The following is a 24,038-nucleotide window of genomic DNA, read 5'->3' as shown; positions in this document are numbered from 1 at the left end:
TTTGTTAGTAGGTTAGGTTATTTACATTCCCAAAACTAGTTATGCCACTGCATAAATATAGCATAGCTTATTTCAGTGCAAACTCTATCATGTTAGTACTAGTAATACATTATATAAATGTGTAACATGTACTACTGGTTAAACTACATAAAACATATAACAGAAGCATAACATGGAAGCATGTGAATAATGTTGGTTATACTGCTACTTTACAAACATATGACATTGTATAACCTGTATAATAAAGCCATTGTAAACACATAGCTAGTAACACGTAGAACGTCAAAAAACATGTAATAGAGTAATACCGGTTAAACCAATGTAAATATACACACTACCTAGTGGGCTAATGTATACGGTGATTGTAAAAATATTTAAGGTTAGATTTATCACAGTTAAGATGAAAAAATAAAAGAAAAAAACAAATAAACCTGGTAAATCCACATTTAACATTCAACATATTATCACTGGTTAGTCAGTTTGTGTTGTAAACATGTTACAAATTAATACTGGTTAATGGACTATATTTGAAACAGTAACACTGGTTAATGCAGAGTTATAAACCACAATACTGGATAAAAAACAACACTTTGTAAACATTCAATATAGTAGAATAACCACGATATAGTACTAATAATGAACATTCGATATATAAATATTAGTCCTAACGTTGTAAACTATTAAAACAGTTATAGCATGGTGACTTCGAAGTTCGGACACTTAAGACTTAAAACAACCCAAAACTAAATCTTCTGGTATAAATCACCAGAAAATATACTTCATATGGTGGGAGAATTGTGTTATATTACGATACACGGCCAAAATTTCTTTCCTGCAAACTGTTTTCACGTTGTTTTCCAAGAAGATTCTTCGTGATTGTGGAACTGGTATTTCTTTGCTAGAGTATTGCGAAGTTCGGACACGCAACCCACAGTGTGGCGCTGGTGATAAAATTGGTGGCGCAGTTGCTTTTTCAGTAATATAACAGACTTCATAGATCTCCGTCATTTTATTGACTAATATGTAAGTAATTTCTTGCACACGGGCCATTTTGGAGAGAAAATAACTGTAGCTTCGTACTTTTTGGTGAAATTTGGCTCTTCCTGTCAGTTGTCTTTTTAAAATCGTGTATTTCTTAGGGTGTCCGAACTTCGCAGTATGCCGAAGTTCGCACTACTGACTATACTGTTTAAATCACACAAATATGGCAAATTATTAATTGTCTCTCTTCTGCAGTCAATGTTTAATTATGATTTAATTATATATATATATATATAGGCTTTATATATATATATAGGCTATATATATATATTTATATATATACATATACATATACATATATATATACAAATATATATAGATATACCAAGTTAACATTAACTAGATTTTTCTTAATTATGGAGGATAACTTAATCCGGCTTACCATCTCGCTCGACTAACCGCGACCCTCCAAAGTAGCCACGTTCACCACACACCAACGACAGAGCATGGACAAGATCTGGACCGCATAGCCTTCGATGTGACCAAGCAGAAACTGCGCTGAAAGAGGCGACTAGAAGCATTGAAGACAGCAATACGTTGATAGAGACAATTGCCATGGCAATACATGTGAGGGAGAAAACAGAGGAGAGTAGACTGTTCTGACGCCTCTTAACGGTAGCAATGTTTTCGAGAGAATAATTCCGGTCTCTCTGTAAGCACACGTATTTATAATTTTCTAGAGCTATGTGTTTTGTTTCAACAAATTCCTTCTCATTCTCCTTATATCGATGATATGTTTCGATTGTCGTCATGTGAAGTATGTTTAATATTCTGTAGCATGTTGTCAACACTCGCACTGCTGTGTTGTTTATCGGTTCAAGTTCTATCTTAGGAATTTGGGGAATCTTAACAACAGTTCAAACTGTAACATTGAGTTGTAGTAATTATAAATTGATGCTTTAAAATAAATAAAAAACATATGTACATATGGATGATGGAAATAGATAATATGTTTACTAGGATTTTGGTTCAGCCTCATTTAACTTTGGGTACAATAACAACCTTATTTACATTACCAAAAGGTTACGAATGGTCTGTTATTCCCCCCCCATTGAAATATTTTTGAGAGTCAGGTCATGTCTTAAAGGAATAACGAAGTGTTTAACACTGTCACACTTACTTGGAAACTAAGTATTCCATTCTCTTAGTAGAAACACCCTTTTCTAAATCTTGGCCCTAATTCAAGATATGGTTGATTGAATGTAACCCTCTGTTGACTTGCTAAACCATCGATTCTTCACTGAAGCAGATAAGGTAGTCACGTGGTGGGTGACGTCATAACAGCAAATGTTCTTTAAAAGCTTTACCTATACCTGTTATAATCTTCTTGCTGATTTAGAAACCAGATACATGAGGAATGTTTGCTAAGCAGTCAAGGTTTTCTGTATAAATTGTTATATTACTAAAATATTATTGTTTCCTCTGAAGAAGTGACTAAAATATTACAAAACAAACTGACAACAAAATCCAGCTGAATTTACAGGGATAATATTATTCACCCTGTTGTTGCCAGATACATTCACAAAACACCTGTTCGATATTCGAAATCCTACAAGTGGCGCAATCTCGACCTATACAGATCAATGAAGAATGTTATTTGTTCTGTGCAACGCCGTACAGATGTTTGCAGACAAACTGAATACCGAAAATAGAAGACATGCATGCATCACAGACCATTCTGAATACTGAAATTGGTAAAATGAAAATACGAAAATACTTTAGTCTGCTTTAAAAGAAAGAATTAATAGTTCTCTGACCTGAATTAATTGTAATCTTTACAATGAATGATTTTAAATAATAACGAATCAAGGCTGTAAATCAATTGTTAACTTGAGATTTGGTTGACGTTTGTACTGTGCAAGTCGTTGAAGCCTGTAACAATATTGTGTACTTCTATAGTACGTAGTGTGGTTTGATCTATAGATCGTAGTAGGCAGGATTCGATGTTATACAGTATACAGACATCTACCAACGAGCGGGAGCGACAAACACTGATTTTGAGGGTAAGCTAACGATGTTTTATTCGGTTATAACTACCTAATATACTAGTTCTATAACATCTACTGACACTTCACACTGTAAGACGTATTTGCTTTAAAATGATATATTTGTTGTATTGTAATGTTAGTCAAACCAGCTAGGCCTAATGGACTAATACGCACTATACTGCTACGGAACGAACATGTAACAATCTCACTCTGCGTGGTTCATTACAGGTGTTATAGTATTTTATTTATTTCTTCAAATAATAACAATAATAATATTTGCTTTTTTATATAGCGCTTTATACCAGCGATAGGTCTCAAAGCGCTTTACAGACGTTAAATTACCCTGGTCAATGATAACATGTCCCAGAGACAATCCCTCCAGTCGGCAGCAGTTATATACTGCGCCCAATAACAAGTTACCTCACAGGTACCCATTAAACCCCTGGATGGAGAGAGGCAAGTGAGATAAAGCATCTTGCCCAAGGACACAACGTAAAGAACTAGGCAGGAATCGAACCAGCAATCCTTGGATCACGAGTCCTACGCCTTAGCCAATTGGTCACCACGCTCTCAAATGTGTGCGTATTGTTAAATTAAGTTGCATGTCGAACATGGGACGGTTGATATTCAGTTACATGTAATATCAACTCATTACATATGTGTCAAAACTTGTTTCTTTATGTTTATCAATCCATTGATCAGAATGAGCAGATCTAGTCAATCATCGGATGATCTTCCGGAAGTGGATACCATGGATACCAACCTTGATCTCCTGATGCCGCGAAATCAACCAAGTACACTAACAGAAAACGACTGGACAAAAGACAAAGAATGTGCGGTCAGCGCAGACGATCATCATGATGATTATGAAAATGATCCTTCATTATTGATCAATCGATCGGATAATAGTGAGCCTATAATCGAACCAGACGATAAATCTCGCCAAAACGAAGACACCGTGATAATAAAGGAGGAGGAAGTCTTAGCCGAAAAAGCCAAATATGACGAAGAAGTTGAAAGAGTTGCGGGAGATTTAATCATGCATGAATGGACGTTACAAACCTTTCTGATTCAGAGTGTGTTGCTACTGGTCGTGTGTGTGAATTGTTATTTTAACAGCGTGCAGTGTGATTTCGTCTTCGATGATTACTCGGCCATTATCGGCAATGAGGATCTCCGCCCTTCGACCCCTGTTTGGCAGATTTTTAAGAACGACTTTTGGGGAACTGAAATAACATCGGTGAGTATCATGGGCGTCAGCAGGTTTCAGAAAGTGGGGGGGGGGGGGGGACACTATACTATCTAAGCGGAGCGCCACCATTGGTTGGCGCGTAGCGTACCAGAAAATTTTGGGTACATAAGACCCCCTAGATCGCAGGAGACGGCCTTCCTGAGTCGTTTTAGTTACATCAGAACCAGATCTGTGAGGAGAAATTTTGTCTCACAAAACTAAATTCCGACAGAAAGTACTGGTAGAAAGATGCCGTTCTGACACCAAGGGAAACGAATTACACAGCGTCCATCTCAAACGAAATATATTCGGTAGTTTGGTATCATATAATACCCTGCATACAGGCAGAATACTGTCTGTAGGGCCTAAAATATATGATATTACCTTCCTGGTGGGGTCTTCGACTTGTTTTCAAGTTGAAATGCTTCGTTTTCTCTGATTCACAGTGTAGGGCAAGGGGAATTCCATTTCTGGCGAGAAGGGGTGCTTCCACAAAACACTCTAAAACATCGTTCAAACATCGCACAAACTTTTATCAGACGTCTCGGACGAAGCGGGGAGGGTGAATATCGGAGGAAGGGGGATAAAGGGCCAAGCACTGTTCTAATTTCCAGTGCAATTTATTGATAATGATTCTTAAGTTAGATTCTACTTGAATCAGCTCAGCAATTGTGATAGAAAATCGCGCATATGCATGTGATTTTTTTAATAACTGCTCTGAAAAGTGGGGGGGGGGGGACAAATGATATGATATCCCCTCCACTTTTGAAAGTGGGGGGGGACATGTCCCCCCGTCCCCCACCTGTTGACGCCCATGGTGAGTATATAATTTGAATAAAATTAATTAGAAATGATGGTCATTTAATATATGATTTATAAAAAAATATGATTGAGAAAAAAAAACTATTTTAAAGTTAACCAGTTAATAAAAGCACCAAACTTGTAATTCTGATGCCATTGGTCCGATTATCATTTTTGTTCATCTCTTCTCAAACAAGGTCAGGCAGGATAAGTAAAAACAGATTGTATCTTTTTTTGATGTGCTTAATGTCTTCCAGGTTCATGAATCCATATCTTCTATATTCATAGCATATACTAATTTGCTTTTTTAGTTGTTGTTTGCCTCAGTGGCGTATCCAGCATTCTATTGTTAGGGGGGGGCAAGATTTTTCTTAAGGGGGGCAACCTCGTGATGGTTGATGGTAGGAACTACCAAAAAATATATTTATTAATGGGCACCTCCGAGGTAAATGAATAAATAATTCCTCACATTATGAAAAGGTTACAATGAATAAATTAGCTACTCTTATTCACTACATGCCCAGATTTCCACACAAACAAGTTTCACTAGCCCTAAAGGGCCTATACGTGCAGTGAAAATTCTTCACGAGTGGCATCATTGGTCGCTGATAATGCACACGGCGCTAGTTTAAAATGGTTATACAACCGGTCAAATTATTGGCGCTTATTCTGTAGGACGATATTGATCAACGGTCTCCTTAAGTGGGTATGATGAAGGCCCAAAATGTGTAATATCTCGGTCTGACTACCAAGTTCTGACCTCATATGAAGTATGAACATGAGCCCTGAGGTATGAATACTTGTAATTAAAACTCGAAAAAATGTAAAAAATATTTTGAATACATCACTGGATTTCATTATGGGGGAGGGGGGGGGGCAAGACTGTAGCACAAAGCAAATGGGGGGAGGCATTTCCCCCTGGCCCCCCTCTGGCTTCGCCACTGGTTTGCCTATATTTGCTTCTATCCTCAGGTTGCGAGTCATAAATCCTACCGTCCACTAACGGTGCTTACTTTCCGCTGGAACTTTGCTTTGAGTAGTTTGGAGCCGAGTGGTTTCCATTTTACGAATTTAATCCTGCACTGGTTACTCTGTGTTACCTTCATGCATGTATTCAAGTTGTTCCTGGCCGAATGGCTTTCGTTTCTGCTTGCGATGTTATTTTTGGTCAACCCTATCCACACAGAGTCAGTGAGTATAAAAAGCATTACTTCGTCAAATTTGTTTAAAAAAAAACAAAGCTTCATACTTCCCATACAAGAGGAATATTTTATTGTTATTTTGAATGACCCTTTTAAACGTGAATCAGATATTAACAGAACCTTAGAAGTATGACATTAGGCATACAATAAATTAATTTTGATTTTGTTTTGTAAACCACTCAAATACATTGTTATCAGCCCTGCAGAGTGTATTGCTGTAACACATTTAATTGTTGGGAAATGATTCTTTAAACTTCTGACGTTCATCAATGAAAGCGGCTGGAAAAAATGTAATGGCCTGAAATGACATTGTTATAATGTGTTACAAATTTGCCAAGGTCAAAATGGTGTTGGATGTCTTTCAAGGGTTCACTGTTGTTTATATATGTAGAGTTTAATATACATGGTCTGGTTGAGGCAACTGGCCTCCACTGATCAGATGACGTCATCATCTAATGAAACCTTAAAGGTGAATTCCAGAGATTTAGCGAACTTTAAAGTTGAGTGTAACGAAAACCGAAATAGCTATATAGAAACATTACTGGAACAGAAATGTTTCCTTTTTCCCCTGCACTATAATACATCAAAATTAAATTTTGTTTAATTCTTCTTTAACTGATTGAAACTGACATAACTTTAAACTGATCAATCAAATATGCCTATTAATGAGTTGCGATGATTTGTCATTGATGATCGATTCTTTTGTTTTATTACCTGACATGTTTTGAAGATCTGAGTATTCCAGTTTTGTTATTTATTTACATTCATATCCAGAGAAATATTTCTCAAAATGGAGGATGCTTCAGATGCTTAAATGGTGCCATATATTTTGTAAACTTTGAAACGATTTGAAATCGATTGTTTAGGTTGTGCCACAAGTATTTGTTATATATTGATGTACTATACAGTGTGATGGTTTAGTATTAGTCTGTTTGCTAGTGCGGGGAGGGAGGATCCGGTGGGGGAGGGGGGAGGGGGGGGGTGAGCTCCCTTGAGTTTAATTCTGGGTAGATGGAGGTGGGGGCTGGTGTCTTAGTCATCGCCACAAGCAAACGCGGTTGCACCTCTGTTCGTATCTGTCCAGATTTTGAAGAACAAGTGGCATTGATGTAATCAATGTTGCAAAATAAAATCAAAATCGAATTCATTTTACAGCCCGTTAGATATATCGATTTATAACTTTTCTCTCTCTAGGTGACTGGTGTTGTCGGAAGGGCTGACATATTATTCTCGCTGTTTGCCATCTTAGCATTTTGGAGTTACACAAAAGCTGCATCTTATCAGAGAAATAACACAGGTGATTACATAGTTTGTATTGCAGTAGGTGTGCATTATTTGTATTGCAGTATTGCAGTTTGTATTGTTTGTATTGCAGTATGCTTATGTACTCATCGGATCGTTTAACCATGTTGACTTCTGTTACTCATTAATTTGTTTATTTATTTGGTCATTCACGTTCGTTCTTGCAAATCGAAATAAATCACCATCGTCCCTTAAAGCAGCATTTTTGCGTTTTGTCGCCGTTTTCCACTTTTTTGACAAGTCCATCGAGTTTTTTTACATATAACAATCACAAAACAGCAAACTAAGATATTAGCCAAGTTTTTCCCTGCCAAAAGCATTAATTGGCGAGTAATTAAGGACGTTTGCAGATAATGAGAAAAGTGTCCTCCGACAAATTACACATTTAATATTAATCGCATACAGTTGCCCCAACCCACTAGTTTGAATTCAACCAATCTGAGAGACAGGTTAAGTTATGAGCCGTTGCTAAAAATAGTTTCAAAACGTGGAGTCGGTAACTTGGTACAGCCAGCGAGCTGGTACTCTAACAGCTCCCTGGTAACCGTCATAGACAATCTACACAAATCAAGCATGTTGTTGTATTACGTATTGGTCAATGACGTTCGCAACTTTTAAATATTCATATGATGGGCGAGGTTTATTTGGATCCCAACGGAAAATATAGATAAGCTAGTTATGTATTTCGTTAAGGCATCGTAGAGTCAGTGTGGTTGAGAAAAACCATAGAAATGAGCGCAAAATGCTGGTTTAATTCGTAAATGTCTAAACTTCTTTTTACACCCTTTCTACAGAGTGGAGATTCATTTGGCTTACCATCGTCCTGGCCATAATATCAACGTTATTCAAAGAGCAAGGGATAACTATCATCGCTGTCTGTTGTGCCTATGATGTATTCTGGTTACACCATGTAAGTCATGAATATGCATTGAGATATGAATGTTTCGAAATGACGAAAGACCAGTTTGGATATTAGTCTAGGTCTGAAATTAAAAGAAATTGTTAAATTAATTTAACATCCATCAACGAAATTGATGATCGCATTCATACGGTTGACACTTGATATCTAATTATAGGAGTTAAAAAAATATTGGAAAGGATCGAAAACTGTACAACATAAGTGTCGAATACACGAACCCAACCGTCAATTTTATTGACCTAACTGATAAAGATAAATGCAATGAATAACTTCCCTAATCAGCTACAAAAAAGAATCATCGTATTTATTTTGGGAGATATCACAGCTGAAATGTTTCTTCACAAGGTTGAAGACTTGATCAAGTCTAAACATGACGTCATCGAGTCACACATGTTCATATATTACTTGAAAGCTTTTCTCTATTTATTACAACGTTTGTTGTCTGAAAATAGAGATGAGTTTTTCAAGTGTCGTGAATTGAAAAACAAACCTGAAAGTCTTCGCAAGACATAATGATGGCACTGGTTTCAATGTTAACACTTCATAACACTTCTTAACACTTCTTAACATTTAACCATGAAAACAAGAAAGACAAGAGTAAGTAAAATGGTTCTGAACTCAGAGATTATGACATCACCGAGTTATAAATTAACAGACTTTCGAAGATACCTTAGTTTATCAAGCATGTCTGATAAACAAAGGTATCTTCGAAACAGAGCACGAAATGTGTTTCTTAGCTTTTTTTATTTCTCAGAAAAGGTCACATGTTCTTCACGAAGTTCTCTGTCAAATAACATCAAATGAATGTTATGTTTAATGTTTCTGTTACGGATTTACCCCCTGTTTTCCATTCGGTCATGTTATTCTGCATTCACATAAATGTTGTGTTGTTAAATGTGATAACAATTGTGTCACTATATGTTGAGTCAAATGCATGATTACGTTTGACGTCAGTTTTGGATTACGAATAATCTCGCCACAATTTATGTTTTCCGCAAAAGAATGAATTTCTTTCTTTACCTTTTGACCTTTTATATCAGATTACTCTCTGGCAGGGCTTGACTCTTCTAAAAGTGATAATAATAAGCCCACGAAGCACTCCGGTTTGGTTTCGTTCAGCATTGGCTAGAATGTTAACTGTAATTGCCGCCGCAGCAGTCCTAATCGCAACCAGAATCGTGATTATGGGAGCAGCGCTTCCTAATTTTTCAAAGTAAGTTGTCAAAATTATCGGCAAAATTATCTACATTTGACTAGTTATGTTTTCATACTACCACTATTATTGCAACTACCTTTGCAACTACTACTGCAACTACTACTACTAGCAATAATTGTAGTGGTAGTAGTACTACTAGTAGTAGTGCTACAATAATGATGTTGTAGTAGTACTACTTTTACTTCTAGCTAACAAATACTACTACTGCAACTACTACTACTAACAATAATTGTAGTGGTAGTAGTACTACTAGTAGTAGTGCTACAATCATGATGTTGTAGTAGTACTACTTTTACTTCTAGCTAACAAATACTACTACAAGCACTACTACTACTACTACTACTACTGGATAACTTCTTCTGCTCTTACTGCTACCACTACCACTATCACTGATACTGAAACTCCTACTCTTTTTTCATTATCGAATTCCGATAAGTCAGAATCGAGTTTAACAGACAATCCCATAATACAGGCTTTACTGTATTAACGTAGTATGTATAGTATGATGGTTCTGAAAGGACGAACGAGTTGCATACTTAGCGTGTTAGTATATGACGAGAAATCTCGACAAATGTGTATAACTATGTCAGTGTGCAAGTCAACCTAACGTTAATTATCTCTAAAATAAATATGAAATTATCGAATTGTGTTGCAAATAATCAAATTGAGTGGTATAATTGCACGAAACTTGATTACTCGAGAATTATCTCATCTCTTTCGTCGTGTTATAATAATACAGTTACTCTAGAGCAAATCTGTTCGTTCAGAGCTACCATAATAGGGTTGAAAAAATACGAAGGACAAAGCTACAGTACTCAGTGATGTTAGTAGTATTTTCCTTCAAATTTAACTGTTTAACAAAAAACAATTACGTGGCAAGAGCATATAACCATATGATGAAACAGCCTTCAATAATAAATAAATAATACATTTTTTATCCATAAACACCTGCAAAACATAAAGTGCTCTAATTATGAATATTCTACATTTTGGCAGGTACGACAATCCAGCTAGTTTCACCCAATGGCCCACCAAACAGCTAACCTTTGCTTACCTATTGCCTTTAAACATTTGGCTTCTGCTGTTCCCTTATCATCTCTCGTGCGACTACAGTGGGGATGTTGTTCCGTTGGTAACATCACCAAAAGATCCAAGAAACTTAGCCACTGTGAATTTCCTTGTTGCCTTAGCTACATTATCTGGCTTCGCTCTCATAGGAAATTCGAAAGTATCCCGACAAGTTGCCATGGTAATATAAAATGAATTCCATGATTGAGTTATGTTTTACAGTTTGAAACGATGTTATATTGATGTTAGACGGAATACGATTGGTTAAAAGTAAACGATATCTGTTGGTGAAGAGTGTCCTGCAACAACATGTTAATCTCTCATTCGCGCCCCAACACATAACCCATTATAGTAAATTGTGTGTATTTCCCATTTCCTTCAAAATTTGCAAGAACACATTGGTTTCCTCCATAGTTCTTTGAAAGGGAACATCTTCGCCCGTGTCTCTGTAGAACACAATCAAAATAGTGATTGTTTGTGTCTGTGAGAAAACAGTTATGATTGTTTGGGCCTGTGAGAACACAATAATGACTGTTTGTGTCTGTGAGAACACACTAATGACGGTTTGGGTCTGTTATAACATAATAATGACTGTTTGTGTCTGTGAGAACACAGTAATGACTGTTTGGGTCTGTGAGAACACAATAACGAACGTTTGCGTATGTGATAACACAATAATGACTGTTTGTGTCTGTGATAACACAATCTTTATTTTGGTGTCATTACATGAGCACATAGTCTGTCATATCTTGTGTTTGTGCGAACACAATCATTATCTTTGGTGAGTGAGGACATCTGCAGGCTGGTAGCTGTCAGAATACAGTGGTTCAATGGTTGTTGGTATTTATGAGAGCACAGTCATTATCGTTGATGTCTGTGAAAACATAGCAATCTTTGGTCTATGTTAGATATAATCGTTCATGGAGATCTCAGTGAGAGCAAACTCAGTATATAAACCCTCTGTGTCTGTGAGAACGCAGTTATTAATTTCTACGCACAGTTACAAACTCATACACTCGAACCAAATGATTGACATTTAGGTGCAATAAATCTGCGGCAAGCGGAAGTTTAAAACGCTAGAAGTTTGAACTTTGAAATAATGAGTTTTTACTGAACGTTATCAAATGAACATTTAATTTCGTTTCCTTTTGACAAGAAATAACAATTTCTTTTTTTCACCTATGATTTCAGGCTTTGTCTTTCTTAGTGTTTCCGTTTCTACCTGCTTCTAATATTTTCTTCTCGGTCGGCTTTGTGATTGCCGAGAGGATTCTGTACCTTCCAAGTATTGGTTTCAGCATGCTGGTAATCATCGGCCTCCAACAGATACTGAAACAGAAAAAGTAAGGATCCACTCACCTTCCCTGATCTTATAGCTTTTAGAGTATCAACTGCTAAACATGAACACAGTTGTATTTACGACTCACAGATCGTTAGTCGTAAATATTGATATTTCTTGAATAAACTCTACATAAGAAGAGTGACAAGAAATTAAATCAAAACGAATTTCCTATATTGACATAACCTCGTCGATGTTTTAGTCTCTTAGTACTTTTATTTTCTGTAACATATCTAGCATCTTAGCAAAAGGCAGGAATTTGGACAGTTCTCAAACAAACTGGTTAAACATGAACACAATCGGTGAAATTCTTTTCCAACGGTCTAGTCATAACTCACATGACTAAAGATACGGTACCCCCTACATTTGAAATTATAAAGAAGAATCTTTCTAAATTATTTGTTAGCGCTCAGCAAGGAAAAGACTAAACCAACCAGCTGTTCATGTATAGTTAGAACAAATATCTTCACCTAAAAAAACTGAAACAATTTACCTTCCCAATCTCATCCCATCCCAACGCATCGTCAATCCATAAGACATCGAAATTCAATATGGATATCAAACCAATGCTATGTTCCAGTGGATCTAAGCGGTAACATTAGCATTAATGAAACCTCATAGCATCTTTGATTTGGGCTTGATCCCTGCCCGATGGATTTTCATCCTGGAAAAAACCACGGTTTTCTCACTAGGTATGGTCTTCTAAATTATAAAAGGCCACAACGAGCTACTAAAACTGTAAATTGGACAGCTATACCCGACGTGACGTGTAAGATATAATTCGTAATTCAGCTTCTCCTATATATAATAACAACATTCCATGCCAATGATTATTAGGAAAATGCATACCAAAACAGTGTTCAAACTTATCAAATATCTGTTATAAAACTATTTTCAGAAAGGTTAAATACTATACAGGCTATGAGTGCTCTATTGTCACCAAATTGCTTATTTGTGCGTCTGTTGTTTTTCTGTATTTGATAACTGAAGTGAATACATTATTATTAACACTTGGTAAGTTGCTGACGTGTAACACGACTACTGTTCTATGTAAACATGTAACACACTGAACAGATCTATGGTGTTATCATTTCATGTCTAAAAACATACATGGCCTGTTTTTCTTTTGCGAAACCTTTTTGAGCTGGTCCCTCCAAAACTGGTGGCTTCAATAAGCTTAGTTCGGATTGATGGCGCTTTGTTAAAATACTTTTTTGTTTCTCGTAATCAGTAAGGATTACGAGTCTGTTGATGTGACAGTTATCTGTGTAACAATTAGTGTAAACATTATGTGATTAACATTAACTCTTCTTCATTTAATTAATTCTTCCTTGTTTTTAGGCTGACATTACTCGTTAACTTCCTGCTACTTGTGACGTTATCACTACACGCCGCAAGGACAGCACGTAGAAACATAGATTGGTAACGATTTTGAACAACATTTATATCATTATTATATAATCACGTACATAATTATTGTAAGGGTAGGCTACTGAATGTTAATGGCTACAGTGTATTGTGTATACGCTAGTAAAGGGTGTTATGTCAGATACCATGAAGTACGATGAAACGGAAAGAAATGGCAAAGTCACATGACATTGAGTGATGTGCACTAACATACCTACATGATAATGAAGAGGTCACCCTGCACGTACAATGTTCAAAAGTTCCAAGGGTTAAATCAAGCTGTTAAAACTCAATATCGTCGTCTTTTCGAGTCAATATAAGACTAATATGTTTTATGAGGTGCCAGGAGAAGGCAGGCGCGTAGCGAAAGGGGGGGGGGGCGAAGGGGGGGGCGAAGGGGGGGGCGAAGGGGGGGCCCACTTGAGCAATTTTTTGTGCATGTTTTAATGATTTCGCTAGTAATTTCAAAATATAAAATGCTTAGATGCAATTTACAAGGCCTGGGAAGTTCCTTTTCCAGCGATCTGGGAGGCATTGTCGGCCAAAATGTTCTTGAACGCTTCGCGCCAAAACATGGTGGCGCAACGCTTAGATAGTTTCCAGTGCCAATTCTACGGCTCTAATAGTTTGCTTACAGGTTCGCCCTTCCCTTGGCTAATTCCTCGCTACGCGCCTGGGAGAAGGTGCACGGTACTGTTATTTTATTTAACTGAAATGACCCTTTTCTATTTGTTATTAACTATAATTTAACATTTCACATATTTTCTGTTTATTATTGTTTATTTTTCTATATTCCATATCATTTTATAATCATACCCCTGACACTGACATGGACTACAAACAGTGTCACGACTTTTTAAGTTTGAACTTTTTATATAAAGAAAAGCAAAGGATAGTTATCATATATCAATCACACCCCTTCCACCTCCAAGCACCTCCAACCCACCTCCACCCTAACCCCACCCACTCAGAGAGTTGTTGATTAGAGAGGCAGTGCTTCTGCCTTGAGCAGGACTAACCTCATTAAAGATGACAATAATAATTTAAAAAAAAGGCCTTTTACAGCATATATTCGCGATTAAGGAATGCTATTTGTAAATTCAACGTGCAACGTGCTACAAACTAAACAGTAGTCTATTTTTTTCCAAATTCGTATACTAGGTCGGCATTTACAACTTTTATTCAATATAAAAATATTCAATTTATCACAAAGTTCATCTGTTTTTTTCTTCTTCAACAAGAAAAAAGAAGGTAATGCCAAGGTAGCAACTTCATTTAACATATTGTACTTGCTTAAACACATACAAGTTCAAATCTTCGTTTGATGGATTCACTTAATCTTACTAATTTTGTACCGTCAATATTTTCCCGATTTATTTTGCAGGAGCTCTAAGAGGAGCCTTTTTCGATCAGGATTGTTCGTTTCAAGACAGAACGCCAAGCTTTGGATAAATTTTGGTCACACATACGAGAACAATCATCAGTATGAAGAAGCGTTATTCTGTTTCAATAGCTCACTGAGGAGGTAATGTAACTATCAGTTTTAAAATTGCTTTCCAATATAAAACCATTTGGGCTTACACTCCTCTTTCTAGATTTTATATTCACACTGGAATGAATAAATGAAATAAATAGGGTTATTATTATTATTATTATCATTAGTTTTTTATTTCTTATGAGACTTTTTCCTTTGGTCTATTTCACATCACAGTGCATACGCTGTGGAAACTGGAGCTTTGACAGAGATTGGAAGAATCTACATGAAAATGCAGAAGGATGAAATGGCCTTAGAGTACTTAAAGAAGTCTCAACTCGCTCTAGAGCCTCTCCGTAACAATACCAGATACTCAAAGACGTATGTCGATTCATGGTACTTCATGGGCAAAATCAAAATGCGAAATGAGAGTACTTGGGGAGAGGCGGAAAATGTAAGTTTTAATGTCAAATATTAAGCTGTTTTGATTTGGTAAAATATCAGAATAGATTAATTGTAAAAGTATGTTATTTTATATACTTTATACTTCCAAAAAGGTGTTATTGTCTTAAACATTTTTGTTTATGATCAGTGAATCTGAAATCTGAAGATTGGTAATTGTTCACTCACTATATAAAATGGTAGGTATGTAGGATGGTAAAACTATCACATAAGCCATTGGTCATTCACTTTAAAGCAAGAAACATAGGCCTATACAGTTTGGACTAGAATCTTGGCCTAAACAATCCACCAATATCTGCGGTAGCAGTGCGAAAACGTCAATGATTCTGTCCAGATAACTGATAAGGAAGAATAAACCTGTGAGAATTTAGGTATGATCACAACATTCATACAATAACATAGACATTTAAATTGCTCACCAGTATTATATACATTCCTTGCTCCCGGTAGAATTAAACGACATGCTATACATACAGTACGTGTAGTAGTTACACGATATTTTCCTGTATTATTCTTTGCAAGTTTAAAATCCGCCTGAATGGCATATTTTGATGTTTTCACAGCACTTGAAACGTACTATAATGTTGAAAAGGGACAAAGTTGACGCATACCTCACATTAAGCCAGCTGTATTTGTCCATGAACAAAACCAACAATGCGATGGGTGCTCTGGGAGCTTATCTTAAAGTTAATCCAAAAAGCTGCAAGGTGTTAATAAAGGTGAGTTAGCTAAGTACACATTTTATGATATCGTTAATTTTCAGAACTATCGGTAGAGATCGTCTATAGTAATTAAAGTATGTTCTAGTACCTGAAGTTCATTGTTTTATGATATATTATGGAGAAATAAACAACTATTTTGTAATAGCAAAATAACCAATTTGGAAGAAGATCTATGGTGATGGCGTCACAGACTACCTAGTCATGAAATAAACAAGGCTAGTCTTTTAAAATAACGTAAAACGAGTATACCCAAAGTTAGTAATAAGATATCGAGCAGGAGTTTTCGACAGTCAGTGTAGTATATACGTCTCTTTCAGACCGATTTAATCTGAAAAACGTAGTTTACTAAAGGAGCAGTCCAACATCGGAATTTGTTTTTTTTTAAATTTGTTATTTAATTAAGTTAGTTAACAGATAAAAGTGATGATAATTATTTCTCTCATTTTACGCTACAATCATCGAAAAAAAAAAAACATTTGCCTTTGTCGTATATTTCCATTTCATTAACAGTGTCTGTTCAAAGTATATCTTTAAAGATCTGGCTTTAGGAATCACAATTTATTTCGATTTGGTCAGCATCATGATTGATCCCTAGAGTAAGGCAAACTATGTTACCAAAACAGAACTAGCCCATGTTTGGTACAAGTAACAAATGCCTACAATGTAATTACGAACTTCCTTAACGGTTTCGAACCTTTGGACATACAATCAGCGTCCATAGACTAGTGGTTAGGTTGTCCGCATATAAAGCGAGAGGCCGGGTTCGAATCCCGGTGGAAGCTGGATTTTCCACTGTTCTGGATTGTCCAACTCACTACAATTTCAATTATATATACATATGTATATATATATATATATATATATATATATATATATATCTAAATGATACCTTAGGTCGACATTTACATTGACTTACACACTAAATTTTATCTAACCCTAACCCTTTTTTCTAACCCTAATCCTGAACCGACCCTAACCAAACCTTGTAAATGAACGTTTTAGAGGACGGAGAACATTATAAAGCTATTTCCGACAATAAAAAAGTTTCTTAAAATGGTAGCAAAAACAGTAGGTGTACACTGAAATGTCGACCTAAGGTACACTGTCGACCTAAGGTCGCTTTTTTTACCATACACTGTCGACCTAAGGTACCAAATAGACATATATACATATATATATATATATATATATATATATACTATATATATACACTATATATATTTATTACTATAATTTAATATACATATCTCTTTAATGTATGCGTATTATGGTAAACTTATAATTATAATAATAACAATGGTACTTTTTTGGGGTTTCATTATTGCCTATAGCTTGCAGATATACTAATCGCAAACGATAGACATACCGATGCCCAATCAGTATACGAGTTCTGCATTCATCACGAACCAGAAAACAAGCAGGCTCAGGGAAAATTGTTTGACCTGATTGACAAATCTAAAAACACAAGTGAAGACGGAAAGTATGATCTTATTGCAAGGTAAATGTTCCGATTTTAATTAAGGTTACAATGTATATATCGATTCCCAGTTCTGTCGATTGGGTATTTGGTCGACGATTTCGGACAATTCTATCAATATAAGCTAAGAAATCTTCACTTAAATGGATGCAACTATTTATTCTAGTTGATTTCCGATAGTGATTCACATTTTGTCACATTTATTTTTACATACAAAATCATGCACAAAATATTTCTGATTTTCATGATACACGTCTTTATTGGATGGATTCAAGCTAATGAGTAACACTGTGTCTGGATTTTGCTGTTATATATCAAATAAGTGCAAACAGCTGTCTTAAAGTCGAGCTCTCTTTCGAACTAGTTACCTTATGAAGGGTCATTTAAAAGGCATGGAAGCTATATAAAAGGAGGTACAAACACACATAAACTGTCACTGTAAGATGCTGCAGTAACTACAGTTTCATTGCCAGTACAAGTAACTATACTTCGTGTTAGATAATTTAAACAGACTATGTACAAGTAGGGACAAACACACATACATTGTCATTGTTAGAGGTTGCAGTAACTACAGTTTCATTGGCAGTACAAGTAACCATGGGTTGTGTTAAATAAATTAAGCAGACCTATACAAGGAGGGACAAACACACATAAATTGTCATTGTTAGAGGTTGCAGTAACTAGAGTTTCATTGGCAGTACAAGTAACCATGGGTTGTGTTAAATAAATTAAACAGACCTATACAAGGAGGGACAAACACACATATATTGTCATTGTAAGAGGTTGCAGTAACTAGAGTTTCATTGGCAGTACAAGTAACTATGGTTAGTCCCTTTATAATTCAAACATACCTTTACAGCAGGGTTGTCCAACCTACGGCCAGCAGGCCACAGTCCGGCCCGCCGCATGGTTGCGTCCGGCCCGCCAGAGATGCGTCTACGGTGCGAAATGTTAGTGAGCAGATTTTTTTATAACAATTTTAAGCTATATAATCAATCATTCGAACCTTCTGGGTCCAAAAAAACTGCATACAGGTCATTTTGTGTGACACTCTCTCAGCGGAGGGGGGCGGCTGGACTTTATTCATGTTTTATCAGGAAGGAAAATAAATCAGTGCGCTCCGCGCGCAGTGCTCATATCTTGTTGCCTTGGGCTTCGGGCAAAAATCGAAAAATCGAGCGTAGGGTTCATGCGGCCCCTCCTTCATCATAATCATTCTATGCGGCCCTCCTCTGCAAAAGGTTGGACAACCCTGCTTTACAGGGATGTGCCCAGGATTTCACGAGTGCCGGGTATACTGATCACCGTCCCAAAATGTTACAATTTTTGAAGGTGCTCAGATGCCCAATGCTGGCATAAGTACTAGTTTTGCTAACAATTTACATTTTTAATTTTTTTTTTAGTGAAATATATTACGTACCTGGTAATAGTAATTAGTTTGTTTTCAGCCGTAAGTAATGTTTCTCGCATGCGTAACTGATGCATTATTAGTCTGTATGATTTTGGCATAGGCTAGGCCCAATTTATGTTGAATATATTGTTAGGAATGTCGGGATTTTAGATGAAACTAGTGCTGGGCGGGTATCACGATTTTTAAGACAGTGCTGGGCGGTAATTTGTAGTGCTGGGCGGGGCCGCCCACTGCCGCCCAGCGTGGGCACATCTCTGCTTTATACAAGGTGGGACATACACAGATACATTGCATTTGTAAGAGATGGCAGTAACAAGAGTTTCATTGGCAGTGTAAGTAGCTATGCTTTGTTTTAGATAATTTAAACATACCTTTTTTTCTCGTTTTAATGAAAAAGCTGTAACTTGCTCCACCTTTTATAATCGCGATGAAAGTATCGAGTAATGGCTCAAGAGAGCATTCCTTTCTACATTCATTTCTACAGTTATACAAAGCGTTTAGAGGACTCGCAGGAAGACAAACACTACGTTCATATCAAACTCGGAGATTTATATCGACAAGTTAATAACTATGACAAAGCAATCTATCATTTCTCCCAGAGTCTATTGGTGAGTAGATCTTGAAGTATTCTTTAATCACTTAATAGATGTAATGTTAGCAATTAGTGAAAAAAAAAACAGTCCAATATATTACAGAACAATTTTCAATATTACAGAACAATTTGGATTCAGATAACGGGGTTTTACATCAATCACTAACAAACTTTAAGTATTTCATTATTTACCATTCCCCCTTTAAAAAAGGGATAAAGATCTTAAAGGAAAAAGATATGTAGATGCCATACCTTTTCCGATTGGACGTTTGAGAGACATCTGAACTGCTAATTTATTTGTCTGTTTGTCAGGCTACGAATTCTGGTCACTCACCTGTCTTATAAGATTTCAGTCAGATGTTCAAAGGGTCGTTTTTGTCAAAATAGTAACAACACATTTTTTTTTTAAAACTTGCAAACCTGTTAGGTTTAAACGAATTTATGATTTCGGAATTATAATATTGCGGTATTCTTTCATAAATTGATTATCTTAAATATTTTAACAGATAAAATGAGAAAGAAGCTCTTTTATGTTTTGCTGTGTGTTACACATTTGACGAATCTAATAACATCTTGGATTTAAGGTCTGTTAATAAAAGGCTTTTTTTTGGTATTATTTGTTGATGTCGATTAATTTTAAATTCATGGGCTTTCACGTTTTGATTTTTTTGTTGACACATGACGATAATATTTCAATTGTTCTTCTTTTTGAATTGATATCATCAGTTTGATCCTAATCACCGCAGCGTATTAACATCAATTGCTTTGGTTTACATGGATAGAAATGACACCGATATGGCATACCATTACCTACAACGATTGATAGAGGTAAGTCACTAGTAACATGCCGGTAACAAAAGGGTACTCTGTAGATACAGAATAGATCCCCTACAAGGGCAAGTATAGTCAAAAGAAAGCTATAATACTGGAATTCATGATGTCTGTCACGGTGATGAAAAGTTGGTCTTGATCTTTGCCGACATAAAAAGAGAACATACTTTAAAATTGTTAATTTGTGTACAAATAAACGCTGAGGAGTTATTACACCGTTGACTGTTAGACTCTCATGTGTTGACCAAAGTCTAAAACGGTACCGTAATTAATAACACATCCATCATCTTAATGCACAGGCTCATCCACGTGATGCGAAAGGTTGGCTTCTTCTTGGTCATTACTTGGTAGACAAACGTCGCGAATTTGACAGCGGAAGGGAGGTTAGTTTGTTTTTATAATTCTTTTCATCATATCAAACTTCTTAGCTTAAACTTTGCAAGCCAGTTAATCTCCATAAAACCAATTCCTCGCTTGACCATATGAGTTTTGTAGGTAACTTTATAACATTCCAACAGAAGGGTTAATCAGAACTGTGTTGGTCAATGGGTATTTTCAAACAGTTCCATGTCCCCACAGTTGCGTTATATTTATACGGCCTACAACATATGTCTGTTTCTACACCAGTAATGGCGTATATCTACACACGATAAACTCCATAGTATTGTGTATTTTGATGTAATTAAAATCAATGTGATTTTACCGTGAGGAAAAAAAAGAAGAAAAAGAGTTCTATTAGCACGAGAACTGTATGACTATAGACGGGATCACATCTCAAGTACTCTCAAATACCTCTGGACATACAATCAGCGTCTATAGCCTAGTGGTTTGGGTGTCCGCATATAAAGCGGGAGGCCCGGGTTCGAATCCCGATGGAGGCTGGAAGATTTTTCACTGTTCTGCATTTTTCGACTCTCTACGATTTCAATTATATATATATACATATATATATATATATATATATATATATACATATATATACATACATATATATATATATATATATATATATATATATATATATATATATATATATATATATATATATATATATATATATATATATATATATATATATATATAGGAATAACGGAAAACTGTTAAACAACTATGCTGCATTTAGGGAAAGGCTGGATCTCGAGTGAGATACAATAATTGAATTAGGTAAGTGATTGGAAGTAAAACAGCCAATGTTTGGTTTTTGCAGAGCTTTCGAGCAAAACTAGCTCTTCTTCAGTGCATGATCACCGAAAGTGACGTATATATATATATATATATATATATATATATAAGAACAGTGAAAAAACTTCCAGCCTCCACCGGGATTCGAACCCGCGCCTTCCGCTATTTATATATATGTATATGTATATACATATATACATATTCTTACATAAAATTGACCCCTGTCATTCAACGTCGTTGATGAAGTCGATGATAAGAACATCGTGTTCGCCACCGATTCATTTCATACCCTCTCAATGCTTCTTCTTTCGCCAGTGCCTATTGAGAGCCATAGAGTTAGACCCCACGGATTCAGAAAGTCATTACAATCTTTGTGTCATTCATGCTCGAAGGAACGAAAGCACTGAAGCGTTACATTGTTTGGAGGAATTACTCACACGGTTTCCAAGTAATGATAAATTCAGTCAAGCTTATGATACCGTCTTGTCAGCTGTCTTGACAAAGGCATCCATTGGATAAGACAATATATTTAATAAGCAAGGTTCATGACGACGCTTTCAAACTTTCTGGAAATCAAGATATACCGCTGCCCGACATAACACAACGCACTTTACTCCGGACATCCGTTCTCTTAAAGGCATTGAAGACTCGCCCCAAACCGCGTGCGGCCATCTGAAAAAGTTAACTTTCTGTTGATTGCAAGTGACGTTTTGTTCGTGTCGCTACAAAATGCAGACAGTAATGAAACGTGATACCTTGTTATCTTTAGCTGGACCTGAGATGTCCATCGCTGTATCGTTTGTATATTGTGCTGTGGGTATTGACCGCAGCTGTATGTACTGACTGTACACTAGTGTCTAATTACCGACGGTAGCAAGCTGTGTGTGTATTTTCTGGGATCAATAGTGGTGTCTAACACTTCTGTTACACCTCATTCGAAACTAGGTCAGATTACCGGCATTAGACGTTTCTTTTTGCGCGAGTCTTCACACCCTTTAAAGAGTAATTCAGAGATCATCTGAAACCACTCCTTAGCATTTTCAGATTGTCAAAGCACACATGAATAGAATATCTTCTTACTGTAAATTAATAATCATAGTTACATAGTTTAATTGATTAATTTCTCAAAACTAATGTTCGTCACAATTACGATGCAATCTATTTATCGACATTAATATACTTTTGAATATATTCCTGTGTACATTTTGGCATTATTGAAGCTACAGCAACTTATTAATTTCTCCATTTTAATATAATTACAATTATTATGCAATTTATATATCTACATTAATATACTCCTATGTTAATCTTTTCATACAACAAACCCAGACCATAGTTCACATATTGTAACATAAAACAACCGTATTTGCCTCAAAAGGCGTCATGATCGTTGGGTTGGGGGGGGGGGGGGTCGGGAGCGAAACATATCAAAACGTAATAAAGTATCAACTGCTATGACTAAGTTAAATTAAACGAAAACTATATCATGGAAGTCATTCGCTAAGCATGATACATTCGAATTATTTGTGTCATGCTTTCACCAGAGACCCATCTCAAGAATGGGAATGATATTTGGCAACTGTCTACAATACAAAAAACTTGATCTAATTGGGAACGACATCTTTCCCTTTTGGTTTATCAAATAACCTACTTTATGTCATCCATTTACAATGACTTAACTTAACTCACATAAAGCAACAAAGGTAGCAATTGATGATTATAACAAATGTTATATCCCTATTGGAGTTTATAACTATTGAGTATTGATTATTATAACAAATCTCATACCCCTATTGGGGTTCATAACTAGTGATTTTTGATTATAATAACAAATGTCATACCCCTATGGGAGTTTATAACTATTAGTTATTGATTGTTATAACAAATGTTATATCCCTATTGGAGTTTATAACTATTGAGTATTGATTATTATAACAAATCTCATACCCCTATTGGGGTTCATTACTATTGAGTATTGATTATTATAACAAATCTCATACCCCTATTGGGGTTCATTACTATTGAGTATTGATTATTATAACAAATCTCATAACCCTATTGGAGCTTAGAACTATTAGTTATTGATTATTATAACAAATGTTATATCCCTATTGGAGTTTATAACTATTGAGTATTGAATATTATAACAAATTTCATACCCCTATTGGGGTTCATAACTATTGATATTTGATTATAATAACAAATGTCATACCGCTATGGGAGTTTATAACTATTAGTTATTGATTGTTATAACAAATGCTATATCCCTATTGGAGTTTATAACTATTGAGTATTGATTATTATAACAAATCTCATAACCCTATTGGAGTTCATAACTATTAGTTATTGATTATTATTAACAATGTTATATCC

General features: G+C 35.8%; 1 protein-coding gene across 1 annotated transcript; it reads left to right on the top strand.

Annotated features, from left to right (window-relative positions):
• The first annotated feature begins 2,706 nt into the window (after positions 1 to 2,706).
• On the top strand, positions 2,707 to 24,019 carry LOC139970202 (protein O-mannosyl-transferase TMTC3-like). Its single transcript, XM_071975843.1, has 17 exons — positions 2,707 to 3,044; positions 3,732 to 4,269; positions 6,034 to 6,252; positions 7,458 to 7,560; positions 8,360 to 8,475; positions 9,525 to 9,697; positions 10,697 to 10,949; positions 11,960 to 12,111; positions 13,449 to 13,529; positions 14,899 to 15,039; positions 15,226 to 15,442; positions 16,014 to 16,169; positions 17,504 to 17,670; positions 19,545 to 19,668; positions 20,379 to 20,480; positions 20,783 to 20,866; positions 21,981 to 24,019. Exons 2-17 carry the CDS (start codon positions 3,733 to 3,735, stop codon positions 22,182 to 22,184), a joined length of 2,829 nt encoding a protein of 942 aa, XP_071831944.1. The 5' UTR covers positions 2,707 to 3,044; position 3,732; the 3' UTR covers positions 22,185 to 24,019.
• Positions 24,020 to 24,038: the final 19 nt, after the last annotated feature.

The sequence above is a fragment of the Apostichopus japonicus genome, chromosome 1 (genome assembly GCF_037975245.1).
Source record: "Apostichopus japonicus isolate 1M-3 chromosome 1, ASM3797524v1, whole genome shotgun sequence".
NCBI classification, from domain to species: Eukaryota; Metazoa; Echinodermata; class Holothuroidea; order Aspidochirotida; family Stichopodidae; genus Apostichopus; species Apostichopus japonicus.
This window is presented reverse-complemented; position numbering and strand designations above follow the sequence as displayed.